Source organism: Phoxinus phoxinus (assembly GCF_949152265.1).
Source record: "Phoxinus phoxinus genome assembly, chromosome: 1".
NCBI classification, from domain to species: domain Eukaryota; kingdom Metazoa; phylum Chordata; class Actinopteri; order Cypriniformes; family Leuciscidae; genus Phoxinus; species Phoxinus phoxinus.
In genome coordinates this window covers 31,720,067-31,742,671 of record NC_136876.1, presented here as the reverse complement: position 1 = coordinate 31,742,671, position 22,605 = coordinate 31,720,067, and the positions used below count along the sequence as shown (strand labels likewise).

At 45.4% G+C, this 22,605-nt stretch overlaps 1 protein-coding gene across 2 annotated transcripts in view; it reads left to right on the top strand.

Moving 5' to 3' along the window:
• Positions 1 to 22,605, top strand: part of cntnap1 (contactin associated protein 1) — a 147,545-nt gene that overhangs the window by 121,865 nt on the left and 3,075 nt on the right. For both annotated transcript variants that reach the window (XM_079611307.1, XM_079611308.1), the window contains exons 19-21: positions 21,932 to 22,174; positions 22,254 to 22,381; positions 22,475 to 22,568. In XM_079611307.1, the coding sequence (XP_079467433.1) occupies positions 21,932 to 22,174; positions 22,254 to 22,381; positions 22,475 to 22,568 (465 nt within the window). The remainder of the gene's footprint in view (positions 1 to 21,931; positions 22,175 to 22,253; positions 22,382 to 22,474; positions 22,569 to 22,605) is intronic.

Sequence of the window (22,605 nt, the reverse complement as noted above, 5' to 3'; positions counted from 1 at the left end):
CCTTGTCTCTATGACACTGTGATCCAGAGTTATGTTCAATACAAAATCGCTTACTCTCTCTCTCTCTCCATTTCATGGGACGTCCTACACCATGTTAAGTCAATAGGAAAAGTTTGGGCCGCTCCTGCCCCCCAGGGGTGCAACTTTTACCCCATTGTGAGGTATGTTCTTACAGAGCCTGCCAGCCTCTCCAAATGTGGTAAATTTCACATTTCTACGAAATCCCAACTCTGAGCTATGACTCGTCAAAGTTTGACGTAATGTTAAGTCTATGCGTTTTTTCGTCGACTTTTTCGCCCCTGGGGCGAACACCGCACCCCCGATCGCTTATAAACGTCATAGCACACCATTCCCGAATAGGCCGCACGTTTTGACACCTCATTCATGGGTCTGTGACAAAAGCTGCGGGAGGAGTAGCGCGTCAAAAAAGCGGCGGAATAAGAATAAAAAGAACTAGAACGTACATTTCCAGAAGAAAATGTGAATGGTGCTTGCAGTGGCAAAAAACACGACCCGGTTGCTAGGGTGAGATACATGATTGCGTACGAGCCAACAACCATGTCTGTACGATGTTCTGCTGCTGAGATATGGCTTATTCATGTTGTCCGGGTGGTTGCTAGGGTGTTCTGGATGGTTGCTAGGCAGTTTGCTAGGGTGTTCTGGATGGTTGCTAGGCAGTTGCTAGGGTGTTATGGGCGGTTGCTGGGCAGTTGCTAGGGTGTTCTGGGTGGTTGTTAGGCGGTTGCTAGGGAGTTCTGGGTGGTTGCTAGGTGGTTGCTAGGGTGTTCTGGGTGGTTGCTAGGTGGTTGCTAGGGTGTTCTGGGTGGTTGCTAGGCGGTTGCTAGGTGGTTGCTAGGCGGTTGCTAGGCGGTTGCTAGGGTGTTCTGGGTAGTTGCTATGGTGTTACTAGGTGGTTGGTAGTTGTCACAGATGGTTACTATGGTGTTTGTAGCATTTTCTTGGCATGATTTAGCACTTAGCTAATCAAAATTAGCATGTAGCTATTCACTGCTAGCATGTGTAGCATGTAGCAAGTCCTGTTTGCTAGCATGAGTCAAAAGAGCCAACCCCCATCTCTATACGATGTTCTGATGCAGAGATATACGCCTTGCAAAACGGTTGCTAGGGTAATCTGTTTGGTTGCTAGGGAGTGGCTTGGCAGCTGCCTATCATGAAGCTCCGAAGTCAGTGTGAATGTATAAACCAACCCCCATCTCTATACGATGTTTTGATGCAGAGATATAGGTCTTGCAAAATGGTTGCTAGGGTACTCTGTTTTGTTGCTAGGGAGTGGCTTGGCAGCTGCCAATCATGAAACTCCAAAGGCTGCTTGTCAGTATGAATGATATAAACCAACTCCCATGCCTCTGTGACATTCAGAATGGAAGATATCCCTGTCTGGATTTTGGTTGCTAAGGTACTCGACAATGGTTGCTAGGGAGGGGCTAGGAATTGTTGAGGTGATTCGGGATTTGCTGTTTTCTGCCCCGAGTCAAACAAGCCAACCCTCATGTTTCTATGACACTTCTATCCAGAGATATCCATTTGATGTCTTTCAATGGAAGTCTATGGATCTTGTTGCTAAGGTGCTCTAAATGGTTGCTAGGGCGTGGCTTGATAGCTTCACAATGATCCTGAGAGACTGATTGGTCATCTGAGTAAAATGAGCCCGCCCCCATGTCTCTATGACACTGTGATCCAGAGTTATGTTCAATACAAATGCGGTTTCTATGGTGTAGGACAGCCCATTTCATGGGCTGTCCTACACCATAGTACGTGAATGGGGCAACTTTGGGCCGGTCCTGCCCCCCAGGGGTGCAACTTTTACCCCATTGTGTGGTATGTTGTTACAGAGCCTACCAGACTCTTCAAATGTGATCCAGAGTTATGTTCAATAGAATATCGCTTACTATGGTGTAGGACAGCCCATGAAATGGGCTGTCCTACACCATAGTACTTCATTGGGGCAACTTTGGGCCCCTCCTGCCCCCCAGGGGTGCAACTTTTACCCCATTGTGTGGTATGTTCTTACAGAGCCTATCAGCCTCTTCAAATGTGGTAAATTACACGTTTCTGTGAAATCCTCGCTCTGAGCTATGATTCTGTGAATTTTGGTTGCTAAGCTGCTCGACAATGGTTGCTAGGGAGGGGCTAGGAAGTGTTGATGTGATTCATGATTGGCTGTTTGCTGCCCCGAGTCAAACGAGCCCACCCTCATGTTTCTATGACACTTATATCCAGAGATATCCCTTTGATGTCTTTCAATGGAAGTCTATGGAGCTTGTTGCTAAGGAGCTCTAAATGGTTGCTAGGGCGTGGTCTGATAGCTTCACAATGATCATGAGAGACTGATTGGTTGTCTGAGTAAAATGAGCCCGCCCCCTTGTCTCTATGACACTGTGATCCAGAGTTATGTTGAATACAAAATCGCTTACTCTCTCTCTCTCTCCATTTCATGGGACGTCCTACACCATGTTAAGTCAATAGGAAAAGTTTGGACCGCTCCAGCCCCCCAGGGGTGCAACTTTTACCCCATTGTGAGGTATGTTCTTACAGAGCCTGCCAACCTCTCCAAATGTGGTAAATTTCACATTTCTACGAAATCCTCGCTCTGAGCTATGACTCGTCAAAGTTTGACGTAATGTTAAGTCTATGGGATTTTTCGTCGACTTTTTCGCCCCTGGGGCGAACACCGCACCCCCGATCGCTTACAAAAGTCATAGCACACCATTCCCGAATAGGCCGCACGATTTGACACCTCATTCATGGGTCTGTGACAAAAGCTGCGGGAGGAGTAGCGCGCCAAAAAAGCGGCGGAATAAAAAGAAGAATAATAATAAGTATGACGGATAACAATAATGATGCCTTGCTAAAGCAAGCACCATTAATAATAATAAGTATGAGCAATAACACTAATGTTGCTTTGCCATAGGCAAGCACCATTAATAAGTATGAGCAATAACAATACTGTTGCCTTGCTAAAGCAAGCACCAGTAATAAGTATGACGGATAACAATAATGATGCCTTGCTAAAGCAAGCACCATTAACTAGAATGTACATTTCCAGAAGAAAATGTGAATAGAGCTTCACAGTCCCGCCCACAGCCCGAGAGGGCTCTGGTGCCGGAAGTAAATTTCCCATTCATTTCTCCCATTGACTTTTGGAAAAATCCGTATCTAAAGAGTTTTAGAGCATGTCTGAGGATAACCAGCTATGGCTGAACTCATAAGCATACAACATATCATTTCGAGTAAAAAAACGAAGAGAAAATCCAAAAAAAGGCAAAGGTACAAGACTGTGTACATATTTTCATTTCCGAGCGAAGGAACTACTCATCCCATAAACCACCGCGCCTCACTGAAGTCGACTGAAGCCAACCGCGAAAGAGCCTTTTGAGTGAATTTGATATAGTGAATGTGTAGTTAATAGCAGTTATTTCAGTAATAATCGTGTAAATAAAAATAATAATATATTGTGTGCGTGTGTGAAAGCGGTTAACGATAGCGTTAGCAACATGGTGCAGCTCAGTCATCAACACACGTGTGTTCAGTCAGTGTGTAACGTTAGTTTGTGTGTTTATTTCAAAGCCCTTTATGACACAGGACACTCTGCTGACAGGACAGGCTGAGGTCCATGCTCATTTTCATGATGTTATAGTTCATCCTTAATTGTAATAACATTTTATGTATTTTCTTAATATCCACAACAAGTGAAAATTAAAAAGTGATGGTCAGCAAACCAGAAAGTGCACAGCGCCACCGGTCTGATGCATGGACCGGTGCATGGTCTGCTCTTGGACCGTCATATTCAGTTTATTAACTTGCCATGAATTATTACACAAATGTTCAGTAAATGCATGAAGAGGTAACGTTATGCCTAGGCTTAATATTGTTTTGACAGTGGCATCATAAAATGCTTGATATGACTCATACCATATGAAGGCTACAGTAGCCTATCTAAAGTGAACGATAAGTAAGGGATAATGTAAAGGTTGTTATAGCGAATACAACTCGCGAAAGGCTGATTATGAGCCCGAAGCGAAGCCTGAAGGGAGTTGTATTCGCTATAACAACCAACTCGCTATACATTATCCCGCTTATTACATGGCTACCTACCAAATAAATAAATAATTTGACACAAAATATAAATTTAAAAAGGAATGTATTGATTTAAAACTATTTATATGGCTTCCGCTAAAGAAAACACTCCGTTCAGACGGGCTCTGGTCTCTACTGTTAGAGTTCTGCTTCCATGGCAACGCTCTGACCTTCGCGGGGTTTACACGACATCCACCAATCAGATGCATCACTGAGGGATTGTGGGATTGTTTAGGATTGTGGGTAATGAAGTACTTATCCAAGACATCGCGAATAAAAGGCATTTATCTCAAATCAAGGTTAGTGCCCCATGAACTTTTGGCGTTTATATGAGCATATACAATCGCTTAGTACAGCCGTTGCTGGTTTTAAGTCTACCATGTATGGTTACGTTTTTATGGCTTATACCCCAAATGTCTATGGAGAAATTGTATTGAATTTTTACTTCCGGCACCGGCTGTGGGCGGGACTGTGATGCTCTATGGTGCTTGCAGTGGCAAAAAACACGACCCGGTTGCTAGGGTGAGATACATGATTGCGTACGAGCCAACAACCATGTCTGTACGATGATCTGCTGCTGAGATATGGCTTATTCATGTTGTCTGGGTGGTTGCTAGGGTGTTCTGGATGGTTGCTAGGCAGTTGCTAGGGTGTTATGGATGGTTGCTAGGCAGTTGCTAGGGTGTTATGGGCGGTTGCTAGGCAGTTGCTAGGCGGTTGCTAAGGTGTTCTGGGTGGTTGCTAGGCGGTTGCTAGGGTGTTCTGGGTGGTTGCTAGGTGGTTGCTAGGGTGTTCTGGGTGGTTGCTAGGCGGTTGCTAGGTGGTTGCTAGGGTGTTCTGGGTGGTTGCTAGGCGGTTGCTAGGGTATTCTGGGTGGTTGCTAGGGTGTTGCTAGGCAGTTGCTAGGGTGTTCTGGGTGGTTGCCAGGGCGTTGCTAGGCAGTTGCTAGGGTATTTTTGTGGTCGCTAGGGCGTTGCTAGGCAGTTGCTAGGGTATTCTGGGTAGTTGCTATGGTGTTACTAGGTGGTTGGTAGTTGTCACAGATGGTTACTATGGTGTTTGTAGCATTTTCTTGGCATGATTTAGCACTTAGCTAATCAAAATTAGCATGTAGCTATTCACTGCTAGCATGTGTAGCATGTAGCAAGTCCTGTTTGCTAGCATGAGTCAAAAGAGCCAACCCCCATCTCTATACGATGTTCTGATGCAGAGATATACGCCTTGCAAAACGGTTGCTAGGGTAATCTGTTTGGTTGCTAGGAGTGTTTTGGCATTTGCCAATCATGAAGCTCCAAAGTCAGTGTGAATGTATAAACCAACCCCCATCTCTATACGATGTTTTGATGCAGAGATATAGGTCTTGCAAAATGGTTGCTAGGGTACTCTCTTTTGTTGCTAGGGAGTGGCTTGGCAGCTGCCAATCATGAAACTCCAAAGGCTGCTTGTCAGTATGAATGATATAAACCAACTCCCACGTCTCTGTGACATTCAGAATGGAAGATATCCCTGTCTGGATTTTGGTTGCTAAGGTACTCGACAATGGTTGCTAGGGAGGGGCTAGGAAGTGTTGAGGTGATTGGGGATTGGCTGTTTTCTGCCCCGAGTCAAACGAGCCAACCCTCATGTTTCTATGACACTTCTATCCAGAGATATCCATTTGATGTCTTTCAATGGAAGTCTATGGATTTTGTTGCTAAGGTGCTCTAAATGGTTGCTAGGGCGTGGCTTGATAGCTTCACAGTGATCCTGAGAGACTGATTGGTCGTCTCAGTAAAATGAGCCCGCCCCCTTGTCTCTATGCCACTGTGATCCAGAGTTATGTTCAATACAAATGCGGTTTCTATGGTGTAGGACAGCCCATTTCATGGGCTGTCCTACACCATAGTCCGTGAATGGGGCAACTTTGGGCCGGTCCTGCCCCCCAGGGGTGCAACTTTTACCCCATTGTGTGGTATGTTGTTACAGAGCCTACCAGCCTCTTCAAATGTGATCCAGAGTTATGTTCAATAGAATATCGCTTACTATGGTGTAGGACAGCCCATTTCATGGGCTGTCCTACACCATAGTACTTCATTGGGGCAACTTTGGGCCCCTCCTGCCCCCCAGGGGTGCAACTTTTACCCCATTGTGTGGTATGTTCTTACAGAGCCTGCCAGTCTCTTTAAATGTGCCAAATTACACGTTTCTGCAAAATCCTTGCTCTGAGCTATGAGTCTGTGAATTTTGGTTGCTAAGCTGCTCGACAATGGTTGCTAGGGGCGTGGCTTGATAGCTTCACAATGATCCTGAGAGACTGATTGGTCGTCTGAGTAAAATGAGCCTGCCCCCTTGTCTCTATGACACTGTGATCCAGAGTTATGTTCAATACAAATGCGGTTTCTATGGTGTAGGACAGCCCATTTCATGGGCTGTCCTACACCATAGTACGTGAATAGGGCAACTTCGGGCCGGTCCTGCCCCCCAGGGGTGCAACTTTTACCCCATTGTGTGGTATGTTGTTACAGAGCCTACCAGCCTCTTCAAATGTGATCCAGAGTTATGTTCAATAGAATATCGCTTACTATGGTGTAGGACAGCCCATTTCATGGGCTGTCCTACACCATAGTACTTCATTGGGGCAACTTTGGGCCCCTCCTGCCCCCCAGGGGTGCAACTTTTACCCCATTGTGTGGTATGTTCTTACAGAGCCTGCCAGTCTCTTTAAATGTGCCAAATTACACGTTTCTGCGACATCCTTGCTCTGAGCTACGAGTCTGTGAATTTTGGTTGCTAAGGTGCTCGACAATGGTTGCTAGGGAGGGGCTAGGAAGTGTTGATGTGATTCATGATTTTTCTGTTTGCTGCCCCGAGTCAAACGAGACCACCCTCATGTTTCTATGACTCTTCTATCCAGAGATATCCATTTGATCTCTTTCAATGGAAGTCTATGGAACTTGTTGCTAAGGTGCTCTAAATGGTTGCTAGGGGCGTGGCCTGATAGCTTCACAATGACCCTGAGAGACTGATTGGTCGTCTGAGTAAAATGAGCCCGCCCCCTTGTCTCTATGACACTGTGATCCAGAGTTATGGTCAATACAAAATCGCTTACTCTCTCTCTCTCTCCATTTCATGGGCCGTCCTACACCATGTTAAGTCAATGGGAAACTTTCGGGCGCTCCTGCCCCCCAGGGGTGCAACTTTTTCCCCATTGTGAGGTATATTCTTAAAGAGCCTGCCAGTCTCTCCAAATGTGGTAAATTTCACATTTCTACGAAATCCTCGCTCTGAGCTATGAGGCGTCAAAGTTTGACGTAATGTTAAGTCTATGGGATTTTTCGGCGACTTTTTCGCCCCTGGGGCGAACACCGCACCCCCGATCGCTTGTAAAAGTCATAGCACACCATTCCCGAATAGGCCGCACGATTTGACACCTCATTCATGGGTCTGTGACAAAAACTGCGGGAGGAGTAGCGCGTCAAAAAAACGGCGGAATAAGAAGTAGGAAGAATAATAAGTATGACGGATAACAATAATGATGCCTTGCTAAAGCAAGCACCATTAATAAGTATGACGGATAACAATAATGATGCCTTGCTAAAGCAAGCACCATTAACTAGAATGTACATTTCCAGAAGAAAATGTGAATGGTGCTTGCAGTGGCAAAACGCGACACTCGGTTGCTAGAGTGTGGTACATGATTTCATACGAGCCAACAACCATGTCTGTACGATGTTCTGCTGCTGAGATATGGCTTATTCATGTTGTTCGAGTGGTTGCTAGGGTGTTCTGGGTGGTTACTAGGGTGTACTGGGTGGTTGCTAGGCAGTTGCTAGGGTGTTCTGGGTGGTTGCTAGGTGGTTGCTAGGGTTTTCTGGATGGTTGCTAGGCGGTTGCTAGGGTGTTCTGGGTGGTTGCTAGGGCGTTGCTAGGGTGTTCTGGGTGGTTGCTAGGCAGTTGCTAGGCGGTTGCTAGGGTGTTCTGGGTGGTTGCTAGGCGGTTGCTATGCGGTTGCTAGGGTGTTCTGGGTGGTTGCTGGGCGGTTGCTAGGGTGTTCTGGGTGGTTGCTAGGCGGTTGCTAGGGTGTTCTGGGTGGTTGCTAGGTGGTTGCTAGGGTGTTCTGGGTGGTTGCTAGGCGGTTGCTAGGCAGTTGCTAGGGTGTTCTGGGTGGTTGCTAGGCGGTTGCTAGGGTGTTCTGGGTGGTTGCTAGGTGGTTGCTAGGGTGTTCTGGAAGGTTGCTAGGCGGTTGCTAGGGTGTTCTGGGTGGTTGCTAGGCGGTTGCTAGGTGGTTGCTAGGGTGTTCTGGGCGGTTGCTAGGCAGTTGCTAGGGTGTTCTGAGTGTTTGCTAGGGCGTTGCTAGGCAGTTGCTAGGGTATTTTTGTGGTTGCTAGGGCGTTGCTAGGCAGTTGCTAGGGTATTCTGGGTAGTTGATATGGTGTTACTAGGTGGTTGGTAGTTGTCACAGATGGTTACTATGGTGTTTGTAGCATTTTATTGGCATGATTTAGCACTTAGCTAATCAATATTAGCATGTAGCTATTCACTGCTAGCATGTGTAGCATGTAGCAAGTCCTGTTTGCTAGCATGAGTCAAAAGAGCCAACCCCCATCTCTATACGATGTTCTGATGCAGAGATATACGCCTTGCAAAACGGTTGCTAGGGTAATCTGTTTGGTTGCTAAGGAGTGTCTTGGCATTTGCCAATCATGAAGCTCCAAAGTCAGTGTGAATGTATAAACCAACCCCCATCTCTATACGATGTTTTGATGCAGAGATATAGGTCTTGCAAAATGGTTGCTAGGGTACTCTCTTTTGTTGATAGGGAGTGGCTTGGCAGCTGCCAATCATGAAACTCCAAAGGCTGCTAGTCAGTATGAATGATATAAACCAACTCCCACGTCTCTGTGACATTCAGAATGGAAGATATCCCTCTTTGGATTTTGGTTGCTAAGGTGCTCGACAATGGTTGCTAGGGAGGGGCTAGGATGTGTTGAGGTGATTGGGGATTGGCTGTTTGCTGCCCCGAGTCAAACGAGCCCACCCTCATGTTTCTATGACACTTATATCCTGAGATATCCCTTTGATGTCTTTCAATGGAAGTCTATGGAGCTTGTTGCTAAGGAGCTCTAAATGGTTGCTAGGGCGTGGCTTGAAAGCTTCACAATGATCCTGAGAGACTGATTGGTCGTCTGAGTAAAATGAGCCCGCCACCTTGTCTCTATGACACTGTGATCCAGAGTTATGTTCAATACAAATGCGGTTTCTATGGTGTAGGACAGCCCATTTCATGGGCTGTCCTACACCATAGTACGTGAATGGGGCAACTTTGGGCCGGTCCTGCCCCCCAGGGGTGCTAATTTTACCCCATTGTGTGGTATGTTGTTACAGAGCCTACCAGCCTCTTCAAATGTGATCCAGAGTTATGTTCAATAGAATATCGCTTACTATGGTGTAGGACAGCCCATGAAATGGGCTGTCCTACACCATAGTACTTCATTGGGGCAACTTTGGGCCCCTCCTGCCCCCCAGGGGTGCAACTTTTACCCCATTGTGTGGTATGTTCTTACAGAGCCTGCCAGTCTCTTTAAATGTGCCAAATTACACGTTTCTGCGACATCCTTGCTCTGAGCTATGAGTCTGTGAATTTTGGTTGCTAAGCTGCTCGACAATGGTTGCTAGGGAGGGGCTAGGAAGTGTTGATGTGATTCATGATTGGCTGTTTGCTGCCCTGAGTCAAACGAGACCACCCTCATTTTTCTATGACTCTTCTATCCAGAGATATCCATTTGATCTCTTTCAATGGAAGTCTATGGAACTTGTTGCTAAGGTGCTCTAAATGGTTGCTAGGGGCGTGGCCTGATAGCTTCACAATGATCCTGAGAGACTGATTGGTCGTCTGAGTAAAATGAGCCCGCCCCCTTGTCTCTATGACACTGTGATCCAGAGTTATGTTCAATACAAAATCGCTTACTATGGTGTAGGACGGCCCATTTCATGGGCCGTCCTACACCATGTTAAGTCAATGGGAAACTTTGGGCCGGTCCTGCCCCCCAGGGGTGCAACTTTTACCCCATTGTGAGGTATATTCTTACAGAGCCTGCCAACCTCTCCAAATGTGGTAAATTTCACATTTCTACGAAATCCTCGCTCTGAGCTATGACTCGTCAAAGTTTGACGCAATGTTAAGTCTATGGGATTTTTCGTCGACTTTTTCGCCCCTGGGGCGACCACCGCACCCCCGATCTCTTATAAAAGTCATAGCACACGATTCCCGTATAGGCCGCACGTTTTGACACCTCATTCAGGGGTGTGTGACAAACGGTCCAGGAGGAGTAGCGCGTCAAACTTTTGTGTGGAAGAATAAAAAGAAAAAGAATAATAAGTATGAGCAATAACACTAATGTTGCTTTGCCTATAGGCAAGCACCATTAATAAGTATGACGGATAACAATAATGATGCCTTGCTAAAGCAAGCACCATTAATAAGTATGACGGATAACAATAATGATGCCTTGCTAAAGCAAGCACCATTAACTAGAATGTACATTTCCAGAAGAAAATGTGAATGGTGCTTGCAGTGGCAAAACGCGACACTCGGTTGCTAGAGTGTGGTACATGATTTCATACGAGCCAACAACCATGTCTGTACGATGTTCTGCTGCTGAGATATGGCTTATTCATGTTGTTCGAGTGGTTGCTAGGGTGTTCTGGGTGGTTACTAGGGTGTACTGGGTGGTTGCTAGGCAGTTGCTAGGGTGTTCTGGGTGGTTGCTAGGTGGTTGCTAGGGTTTTCTGGATGGTTGCTAGGCGGTTGCTAGGGTGTTCTGGGTGGTTGCTAGGGCGTTGCTAGGGTGTTCTGGGTGGTTGCTAGGCAGTTGCTAGGCGGTTGCTAGGGTGTTCTGGGTGGTTGCTAGGCGGTTGCTATGCGGTTGCTAGGGTGTTCTGGGTGGTTGCTGGGCGGTTGCTAGGGTGTTCTGGGTGGTTGCTAGGCGGTTGCTAGGGTGTTCTGGGTGGTTGCTAGGTGGTTGCTAGGGTGTTCTGGGTGGTTGCTAGGCGGTTGCTAGGCAGTTGCTAGGGTGTTCTGGGTGGTTGCTAGGCGGTTGCTAGGGTGTTCTGGGTGGTTGCTAGGTGGTTGCTAGGGTGTTCTGGAAGGTTGCTAGGCGGTTGCTAGGGTGTTCTGGGTGGTTGCTAGGCGGTTGCTAGGTGGTTGCTAGGGTGTTCTGGGCGGTTGCTAGGCAGTTGCTAGGGTGTTCTGAGTGTTTGCTAGGGCGTTGCTAGGCAGTTGCTAGGGTATTTTTGTGGTTGCTAGGGCGTTGCTAGGCAGTTGCTAGGGTATTCTGGGTAGTTGATATGGTGTTACTAGGTGGTTGGTAGTTGTCACAGATGGTTACTATGGTGTTTGTAGCATTTTATTGGCATGATTTAGCACTTAGCTAATCAATATTAGCATGTAGCTATTCACTGCTAGCATGTGTAGCATGTAGCAAGTCCTGTTTGCTAGCATGAGTCAAAAGAGCCAACCCCCATCTCTATACGATGTTCTGATGCAGAGATATACGCCTTGCAAAACGGTTGCTAGGGTAATCTGTTTGGTTGCTAAGGAGTGTCTTGGCATTTGCCAATCATGAAGCTCCAAAGTCAGTGTGAATGTATAAACCAACCCCCATCTCTATACGATGTTTTGATGCAGAGATATAGGTCTTGCAAAATGGTTGCTAGGGTACTCTCTTTTGTTGATAGGGAGTGGCTTGGCAGCTGCCAATCATGAAACTCCAAAGGCTGCTAGTCAGTATGAATGATATAAACCAACTCCCACGTCTCTGTGACATTCAGAATGGAAGATATCCCTCTTTGGATTTTGGTTGCTAAGGTGCTCGACAATGGTTGCTAGGGAGGGGCTAGGATGTGTTGAGGTGATTGGGGATTGGCTGTTTGCTGCCCCGAGTCAAACGAGCCCACCCTCATGTTTCTATGACACTTATATCCTGAGATATCCCTTTGATGTCTTTCAATGGAAGTCTATGGAGCTTGTTGCTAAGGAGCTCTAAATGGTTGCTAGGGCGTGGCTTGAAAGCTTCACAATGATCCTGAGAGACTGATTGGTCGTCTGAGTAAAATGAGCCCGCCACCTTGTCTCTATGACACTGTGATCCAGAGTTATGTTCAATACAAATGCGGTTTCTATGGTGTAGGACAGCCCATTTCATGGGCTGTCCTACACCATAGTACGTGAATGGGGCAACTTTGGGCCGGTCCTGCCCCCCAGGGGTGCTAATTTTACCCCATTGTGTGGTATGTTGTTACAGAGCCTACCAGCCTCTTCAAATGTGATCCAGAGTTATGTTCAATAGAATATCGCTTACTATGGTGTAGGACAGCCCATGAAATGGGCTGTCCTACACCATAGTACTTCATTGGGGCAACTTTGGGCCCCTCCTGCCCCCCAGGGGTGCAACTTTTACCCCATTGTGTGGTATGTTCTTACAGAGCCTGCCAGTCTCTTTAAATGTGCCAAATTACACGTTTCTGCGACATCCTTGCTCTGAGCTATGAGTCTGTGAATTTTGGTTGCTAAGCTGCTCGACAATGGTTGCTAGGGAGGGGCTAGGAAGTGTTGATGTGATTCATGATTGGCTGTTTGCTGCCCTGAGTCAAACGAGACCACCCTCATTTTTCTATGACTCTTCTATCCAGAGATATCCATTTGATCTCTTTCAATGGAAGTCTATGGAACTTGTTGCTAAGGTGCTCTAAATGGTTGCTAGGGGCGTGGCCTGATAGCTTCACAATGATCCTGAGAGACTGATTGGTCGTCTGAGTAAAATGAGCCCGCCCCCTTGTCTCTATGACACTGTGATCCAGAGTTATGTTCAATACAAAATCGCTTACTATGGTGTAGGACGGCCCATTTCATGGGCCGTCCTACACCATGTTAAGTCAATGGGAAACTTTGGGCCGGTCCTGCCCCCCAGGGGTGCAACTTTTACCCCATTGTGAGGTATATTCTTACAGAGCCTGCCAACCTCTCCAAATGTGGTAAATTTCACATTTCTACGAAATCCTCGCTCTGAGCTATGACTCGTCAAAGTTTGACGCAATGTTAAGTCTATGGGATTTTTCGTCGACTTTTTCGCCCCTGGGGCGACCACCGCACCCCCGATCTCTTATAAAAGTCATAGCACACGATTCCCGTATAGGCCGCACGTTTTGACACCTCATTCAGGGGTGTGTGACAAACGGTCCAGGAGGAGTAGCGCGTCAAACTTTTGTGTGGAAGAATAAAAAGAAAAAGAATAATAAGTATGAGCAATAACACTAATGTTGCTTTGCCTATAGGCAAGCACCATTAATAACTAGAACGTACATTTCCAGAAGAAAATGTGAATGGTGCTTGCAGTGGCAAAACTCGACACTCGGTTGCTAGAGTGTGGTACATGATTGCATACGAGCCAACAACCATGTCTGCACGATGTTCTGCTGCTGAGATATGGCTTATTCATGTTTTGGGTTGGTTGCTAGGGTGTTCTGGGTGGTTACTAGGGTGTTTTGGGTGGTTGCTAGGCAGTTGCTAGGGTGTTCTAGGTGGTTACTAGGCAGTTGCTAGGGTGTTCTGGGTGGTTGCTAGGCAGTTGCTAGGGTGTTCTTGGTGGTTGCTAGGGAGTTCTGAGATATTTTGGGTGGTTGCTAGGGTGTTGGTAGGGAGTTCTAAGGTATTTTGGGTGGTTGCTATGGTGTTACTAGGGAGTTCTGAGGTAATTTGGGTGGTTGCTAGGGAGTTCTGAGGTATTTTGGGTGGTTGCTATGGTGTTGCTAGGGAGTTCTAAGGTATTTTGGGTGGTTGCTAGGGTGTTATGGGTGGTTCCTAGGGTGTTTTAAGGTGTTTTGGGTGGTTGCTATGGTGTTGCTAGGGAGTTCTAAGGTATTTTGGGTGGTTGCTAGGGTGTTGCTAGGGAGTTCTAAGGTATTTTGAGTGGTTGTGTTATTAAACGAGTGCATTATAATGAGTGCCTATAGCCTATGGTTGCTAGGATGCTGTAACTGGTTGCTATGGTGTTACTAGGTGGTTGGTAGTTTTCACAGATGGTTACTATGGGGTTAGGGCTAAGGTTAGGCACTCGGCCGCAGAGTATTTAAAATCTCTATTAAACGAGTGCATTATAATGAGTGCACGAGGCCTGTGGCCTCGTGCCTACGAGTGAGTTTTTATAGAGTATTTAAAATCTCTATTAAACAAGTGCATTATAATGAGTGCACGAGGCCTGCGGCCTCGTGCCTATAGCCTATGGTTGCTAGGGTGCTGTAACTGGTTGCTATGGTGTGGCTATGAAGATTTTAGGCCATTACTTATTGGCTGCTTGATAATATAAATCCTCTGAGGGAGAGAGAGGGGGAGACATGCAGGGGTGTCAGGCCCTTTGTGTCTGTGTGTGTGAAAAATGACAGTTGGGATTTGAATTTCTGAAAATTCCGCAATGTTAAGTCAATGGGACTTTTTTGGCCGCTTTTTCGTCCGCTGCGCGAACATCGTACACCCGATCGCTTAGAAAAGATATAGCACACCTCTCCTCAATGGGCCGGTCGATTTGACACCTCACTCAGGGGTCTGTGACAAACGGTGCGGGGCGAGTTTCGCGCCAAACTTTGTCCAGAATAAAAAGAAGAATAATAACTAGATTAAAAAGTTCGTTGAACAAACTTTAAGTTGGCTTGTGAAAGTTTGGACCAGATAGTTTGAAAAAGTTTAAAGTTTAAAATAGTTTGAAGTTTAAATTAGTTTGAAGTTTAAAGTAGTTTGAAGTTTAAATTAGTTTAAAGTAGTTTAAAGTTTAAAGTAGTTTACAGTTAAAAATAGTTTAAATTAGATTAAAGTTTAAATTAGTTGAACATTCCGCAATGTTAAGTCAATGGGATTTTTTCCGAGTTTGATCGTCATTTATAGGAAAACCGTAAGTCCGATCAGTCTAAAAAGATATAGCAACGCGAGTCAGAACAGTTTGAGTGTCTGGGCCGAGTTTGGAGTATGTAGAGTTAAAGCTCTAGGAGGAGTTAGATATAGAAATTTTAGTCTCATAAAAAGAATAATAATAATAACTAGAACGTACATTTCCAGAAGAAAATGTGAATGGTGCTTGCAGTGGCAAAAAACACGACCCGGTTGCTAGGGTGTTCTTGGAGTTTGCTATGAAGATGTTAAGGTGTTCTAGGTGGTTGCTAGGGTGTATTGGGTGGTTGCTAGGGTGTTCTGGGTGGTTGCTAGGCGGTTGCTAGGCGGTTGCTAGGGTATTCTGGGTAGTTGCTATGGTGTTACTAGGTGGTTGGTAGTTGTCACAGATGGTTACTATGGAGTTTGTAGCATTTTCTTGGCATGATTTAGCACTTAGCTAATCAAAATTAGCATGTAGCTATTCACTGCTAGCATGTGTAGCATGTAGCAAGTCCTGTTTGCTAGCATGAGTCAAAAGAGCCAACCCCCATCTCTATCCGATGTTCTGATGCAGAGATATACGTCTTGCAAAACGGTTGCTAGGGTAATCTGTTTGGTTGCTAGGGAGTGGCTTGGCAGCTGCCAATCATGAAGCTCCAAAATCAGTGTGAATGTATAAACCAACCCCCATCTCTATACGATGTTTTGATGCAGAGATATAGGTCTTGCAAAATGGTTGCTAGGGTACTCTGTTTTGTTGCTAGGGAGTCGTTTGGCAGCTGCCAATCATGAAACTCCAAAGGCTGCTTGTCAGTATGAATGATATAAACCAACTCCCATGCCTCTGTGACATTCAGAATGGAAGATATCCCTGTCTGGATTTTGGTTGCTAAGGTACTCGACAATGGTTGCTAGGGAGGGGCTAGGAAGCGTTGAGGTGATTGGGGATTGGCTGTTTGCTGCCCCGAGTCAAACGAGCCCACCCTCATGTTTCTATGACACTTATATCCTGAGATATCCCTTTGATGTCTTTCAATGGAAGTCTATGGAGATTGTTGCTAAGGAGCTCTAAATGGTTGCTAGGGCGTGGCTTGAAAGCTTCACAATGATCCTGAGAAACTGATTGGTCGTCTGAGTAAAATGAGCCCGCCCCCTTGTCTCTATGACACTGTGATCCAGAGTTATGTTCAATACAAATGCGGTTTCTATGGTGTAGGACAGCCCATTTCATGGGCTGTCCTGCACCATAGTACGTGAATGGGGCAACTTTGGGCCGGTCCTGCCCCCCAGGGGTGCAACTTTTACCCCATTGTGTGGTATGTTGTTATAGAGCCTACCAGCCTCTTCAAATGTGATCCAGAGTTATGTTCATTGGTGGTTGCTAGGCAGTTGCTAGGGTGTTCTGGGTGGTTGCTAGGGCACCACAGATGGTTACTATGGGGTTAGGGCTAAGGTTAGCCCTATGAGTGAGTTTTTATAGAGTATTTAAAATCTCTATTAAACGAGTGCATTATAATGAGTGCACGAGGCCTGCGGCCTCGTGCCTATAGCCTATGGTTGCTAGGGTGCTGTAACTGGTTGCTATGGTGTGGCTATGAAGATTTTAGGCCATTACTTATTGGCTGCTGGATAATATAAATCCTCTGAGGGAGAGAGAGGGGGAGACATGCAGGGGTGTCAGGCCCTTTGTGTCTGTGTGTGTGAAAAATGACAGTTGGGATTTGAATTTCTGAAAATTCCGCAATGTTAAGTCAATGGGACTTTTTTGGCCGCTTTTTCGTCCGCTGTGCAAACATCGTACACCCGATCGCTTAGAAAAGATATAGCACACCTCTCCTCAATGAGCCGGTCGTTTTGACACCTCACTCAGGGGTCTGTGACAAACGGTGCGGGGCGAGTTTCGCGCCAAACTTTGTCCAGAATAAAAAGAAAAATAATAATAATAAGTATGAGCAATAACAATACTGTTGCCTTGCTAAAGCAAGCACCAGTAATAAGTTTAAATAGGATTTCAGTAAATTGGCTTTCACAAGCCAACTTAATAAGTTTAAATAGGATTTCAGTAAATTGGCTTTCACAAGCCAACTTAATAATAAGTTTAAATAGGATTTCAGTAAATTGGCTTTCACAAGCCAACTTAATAATAAGTTTAAATAGGATTTCAGTAAATTGGCTTTCACAAGCCAACTTAATAACTAGAACGTACATTTCCAGAAGAAAATGTGAATGGTGCTTGCAGTGGCAAAACTCGACACTCGGTTGCTAGAGTGTGGTACATGATTGCATACGAGCCAACAACCATGTCTGTACGATGTTCTGCTGCTGAGATATGGCTTATTCATGTTGTTCGGGTGGTTGCTAGGGTGTTCTGGGTGGTTGCTAGGGTGTTGCTAGGCGGTTGCTAGGGTGTTCTGGGTGGTTACTATGGTGTTCTGGGTGGTTGCTAGGGTGTTATGGATGGTTGCTATGGTGTTGCTAGGGAGTTCTAAGGTATTTTGGGTGGTTGCTAGGGAGTTCTAAGGTATTTTGGGTGGTTGCTAGGGTGTTCTAAGGTATTTTGAGTGGTTGCTAGGGTGTTGCTAGGGAGTTCTGAGGTATTTTGGGTGGTTGTTAGGGTGTTATGGGTGGTTGCTAGGGTGTTGCTAGGGAGTTCTAAGGTATTTTGGGTGGTTGCTAGGGTGTTCCGGGTGGTTTCTAGGCAATTGCTAAGGTTTTCTGGGTGGTTGTTAGGGTATTTGGGTGATTGCTAGGACATTTCTAGGCGGTTGCTAGGGTGTTCAGGGCGGTTGCTAAGGTATTTTTGGTGGTTGCTATGGTGTTACTAGGTGGTTGGTAGTTTTCACAGATGGTTACTATGGGGTTAGGGCTAAGGTTAGGCACTTGGCCGCAGAGTATTTAAAATCTCTATTAAACGAGTGCATTATAATGAGTGCACGAGGCCTGCGGCCTCGTGCCTATGAGTGAGTTTTTATAGAGTATTTAAAATCTCTATTAAACGAGTGCATTATAATGAGTGCACGAGGCCTGCGGCCTCGTGCCTATAGCCTATGGTTGCTAGGGTGCTGTAACTGGTTGCTATGGTGTGGCTATGAAGATTTTAGGCCATTACTTATTGGCTGCTGGATAATATAAATCCTCTGAGGGAGAGAGAGGGGGAGACATGCAGGGGTGTCAGGCCCTTTGTGTCTGTGTGTGTGAAAAATGACAGTTGGGATTTGAATTTCTGAAAATTCCGCAATGTTAAGTCAATGGGACTTTTTTGGCCGCTTTTTCGTCCGCTGTGCGAACATCGTACACCCGATCGCTTAGAAAAGATATAGCACACCTCTCCTCAATGAGCCGGTCGTTTTGACACCTCACTCAGGGGTCTGTGACAAACGGTGCGGGGCGAGTTTCGCGCCAAACTTTGTCCAGAATAAAAAGAAGAAGAAACAGAAGAATAATAATAAGTATGAGCAATAACACTAATGTTGCTTTGCCTATAGGCAAGCACCATTAACTAGAACGTACATTTCCAGAAGAAAATGTGAATGGTGCTTGCAGTGGCAAAACTCGACACTCGGTTGCTAGAGTGTGGTACATGATTGCATACGAGCCAACAACCATGTCTGTACGATGTTCTGCTGCTGAGATATGGCTTATTCATGTTGTTCGGTTGGTTGCTAGGGTGTTCTGGGTGGTTGCTAGGTGGTTGCTAGGGTGTTCTGGGTGGTTGCTAGGCAGTTGCTAGGGTGTTCTGGGTGGTTGCTAGGGCGTTGCTAGGTGGTTGCTAGGGTATTCTGGGTGGTTACTATGGTGTACTGGGTGGTTGCTAGGGTGTTATGGATGGTTGCTATGGTGTTGCTAGGGAGTTCTTAGGTATTTTGGGTGGTTGCTATGGTGTTGCTACGGAGTTCTAAGGTATTTTGGGTGGTTGCTATGGTGTTGCTAGGGAGTTCTGAGGTATTTTGGGTGGTTGTTAGGGTGTTATGTGTGGTTCATAGAGTGTTCTAAGGTGTTGGGTGGTTGCTATGGTGTTGCTAGGGAGTTCTAAGGTATTTTGGGTGGTTGCTAGGGTGTTGCTAGGGAGTTCTAAGGTATTTTGGGTGGTTGCTATGGTGTTGCTAGGGAGTTCTGAGGTATTTTGGGTGGTTGCTAGGGTGTTATGGGTGTTTAAAATCTCTATTAAACGAGTGCATTATAATGAGTGCACGAGGCCTGCGGCCTCGTGCCTATGAGTGAGTTTTTATAGAGTATTTAAAATCTCTATTAAACGAGTGCATTATAATGAGTGCACGAGGCCTGCGGCCTCGTGCCTATAGCCTATGGTTGCTAGGGTGCTGTAACTGGTTGCTATGGTGTGGCTATGAAGATTTTAGGCCATTACTTATTGGCTGCTGGATAATATAAATCCTCTGAGGGAGAGAGAGGGGGAGACATGCAGGGGTGTCAGGCCCTTTGTGTCTGTGTGTGTGAAAAATGACAGTTGGGATTTGAATTTCTGAAAATTCCGCAATGTTAAGTCAATGGGACTTTTTTGGCCGCTTTTTCGTCCGCTGCGCGAACATCGTACACCCGATCGCTTAGAAAAGATATAGCACACATCTCCTCAATGGGCCGGTCGATTTGACACCTCACTCAGGGGTCTGTGACAAACGGTGCGGGGCGAGTTTCGCGCCAAACTTTGTCCAGAATAAAAAGAAGAAGAAACAGAAGAATAACTAGAACGTACATTTCCAGAAGAAAATGTGAATGGTGCTTGCAGTGGCAAAACTCACCACTCGGTTGCTAGAGTGTGGTACATGATTGCATACGAGCCAACAACCATGTCTGTACGATGTTCTGCTGCTGAGATATGGCTTATTCATGTTGTTCGGTTGGTTGCTAGGGTGTTCTGGGTGGTTACTAGGGTGTTCTGGGTGGTTGCTAGGCAGTTGCTAGGGTGTTCTGGGTGGTTGCTAGGCGGTTGCTAGGGTGTTCTGGGTGGTTGCTAGGCGGTTGCTAGGGTGTTCTGGGTGGTTGCTATGGTGTTCTGGGTGGTTGCTAGGGTATTTTGGGTGGTTGCAAGGGTGTTATGGGTGGTTGCTATGGTGTTGCTAGGGAGTTCTTAGGTATTTTGGGTGGTTGCTAGGGAGTTCTAAGGTATTTTGAGTGGTTGCTATGGTGTTGCTAGGGAGTTCTGAGGTATTTTGGGTGGTTGTTAGGGTGTTATGGGTGGTTGCTAGGGTGTTCTAAGGTGTTTTGGGTGGTTGCTAGGGAGTTCTAAGGTATTTTGGGTGGTTGCTATGGTGTTACTAGGTGGTTGGTAGTTTTCACAGATGGTTACTATGGGGTTAGGGCTAAGGTTAGGCACTCGGCCGCAGAGTATTTAAAATCTCTATTAAGCGAGTGCATTATAATGAGTGCACGAGGCCTGCGGCCTCGTGCCTATGAGTGAGTTTTTATAGAGTATTTAAAATCTCTATTAAACGAGTGCATTATAATGAGTGCACGAGGCCTGCGGCCTCGTGCCTATAGCCTATGGTTGCTAGGGTGCTGTAACTGGTTGCTATGGTGTGGCTATGAAGATTTTAGGCCATTACTTATTGGCTGCTGGATAATATAAATCCTCTGAGGGAGAGAGAGGGGGAGACATGCAGGGGTGTCAGGCCCTTTGTGTCTGTGTGTGTGAAAAATGACAGTTGGGATTTGAATTTCTGAAAATTCCGCAATGTTAAGTCAATGGGACTTTTTGGGCCGCTTTTTCGTCCGCTGTGCGAACATCGTACACCCGATCGCTTAGAAAAGATATAGCACACCTCTCCTCAATGGGCCGGTCGATTTGACACCTCACTCAGGGGTCTGTGACAAACGGTGCGGGGCGAGTTACGCGCCGAACTTTTGTGTGGAAGAATAATAAGTATGCAAGATAACACTAATGTTGCTTTGCCTATAGGCAAGCACCATTAATAAGTATGAGCAATAACACTAATGTTGCTTTGCCTATAGGCAAGCACCATTAATAAGTATGAGCAATAACACTAATGTTGCTTTGCCTATAGGCAAGCACCATTAATAATAAGTATGAGCAATAACAATAATGATGCCTTGCTAAAGCAAGCACCATTAATAATAATAAGTATGACGGATAACAATAATGATGCCTTGCTAAAGCAAGCACCATTAATAATAAGTATGACGGATAACAATAATGATGCCTTGCTAAAGCAAGCACCATTAATAAGTATGTGAGATAACACTAATGTTGCTTTGCCTATGGCAAGCACCATTAATAATAAGTATGAGCAATAACACTAATGTTGCTTTGCCTATAGGCAAGCACCATTAATTAATCGACTGTCGGTGAACATGCCAAACTAACGATCAAAGATTTCCGATTTTAGCCAAGGATCAGAGAAATCTTTTAGGATTTGCAAATATTGTCTCAGACGGCCAAATCGTGGCCATAATCGCACAGTGTGCTTAATATGTGCTTAATGCAAAGACTAATAGTCTGACAAGCAAAACAGTAAAAAGTCCCAGGGCTGTTGAACTAGAATGGGCTTGACCAATCAGATTTGAGGACTGGATTTTTTTTAAATTTAAGAAATATGGATATAAATGCGCAATTGCATACATTATTTAGTTTTTCTCTTGTGTTATTTTTTTTTCTTAAAAAGTAACTGAAACACCAAAAATATTATATTAATTGCTATTTGAATTGTGTGACTGCCCTAATGTTACAATTAAAGACCAAATCCCACAGAGGTCAGAATAATAACCTTATTATTAATATTATAAACTGTTACAGTCCTACGTATGATGGATTGCCAATGATGAGACTATTCAAGTCTTATGATGTGTTATAAAGATTTGTCTATCATGTCTATTTGATTTTTTTAAATGTTAAATCAGCATGTGTGAGGGGTACCCATAAACAAGAATATGATCTCTGCTTGTGTCACATATTTTTAGATATCGGGGCGTTCTTTGATGTGGGAGCGTGGCTGCGGTATGACATCCGAAAAGAGCCCATTTCCTTTGACGCTTGGTGGGCGAACTTCTGGATAGAGCCTCATTGGCACAACTTCACCCTCGGCTACAACACGACAACTGATGACATAGAGTTTAGCTTCAGCACTTTACAGGCTCCAGCTGTGCTCCTCTATATCAGCTCCTTCGGCAACGATTACATCGCCGTCCTGCTCAAGAAAGATGGTAAACACACACACACACACACAATCACACCAGAGCATACAAAACATTAGCTTTAGCACTGATGTCACTTCCTTTGCAGGTACTCTGTCACTGAGATATCGGCTTGGTATAATAAGCTACAAATTTAAGTTGACTGACAGAAACATGGCAGATGGCTTTCCTCATTTTGTCAACATCACCCGACACAACTACACAGTATGGACACAGGTAGGATCTCAAACTAGATCTGACATGGTTTTCACTGTTATTAGCATATACCCAAAGCACACTGTTTGTATATGGATTTGTACCTGGATCTAGGTGGACTACATGGATCCGTGGATTGAGAAGTTAATACCAGGAGAGATTCCCAGATTTGACTCACCAAAGTCTATATTCTTGGGTAGAGTCATGGGTAAGACAAGCATTTTTATCTTGAAGGTATTATGTAA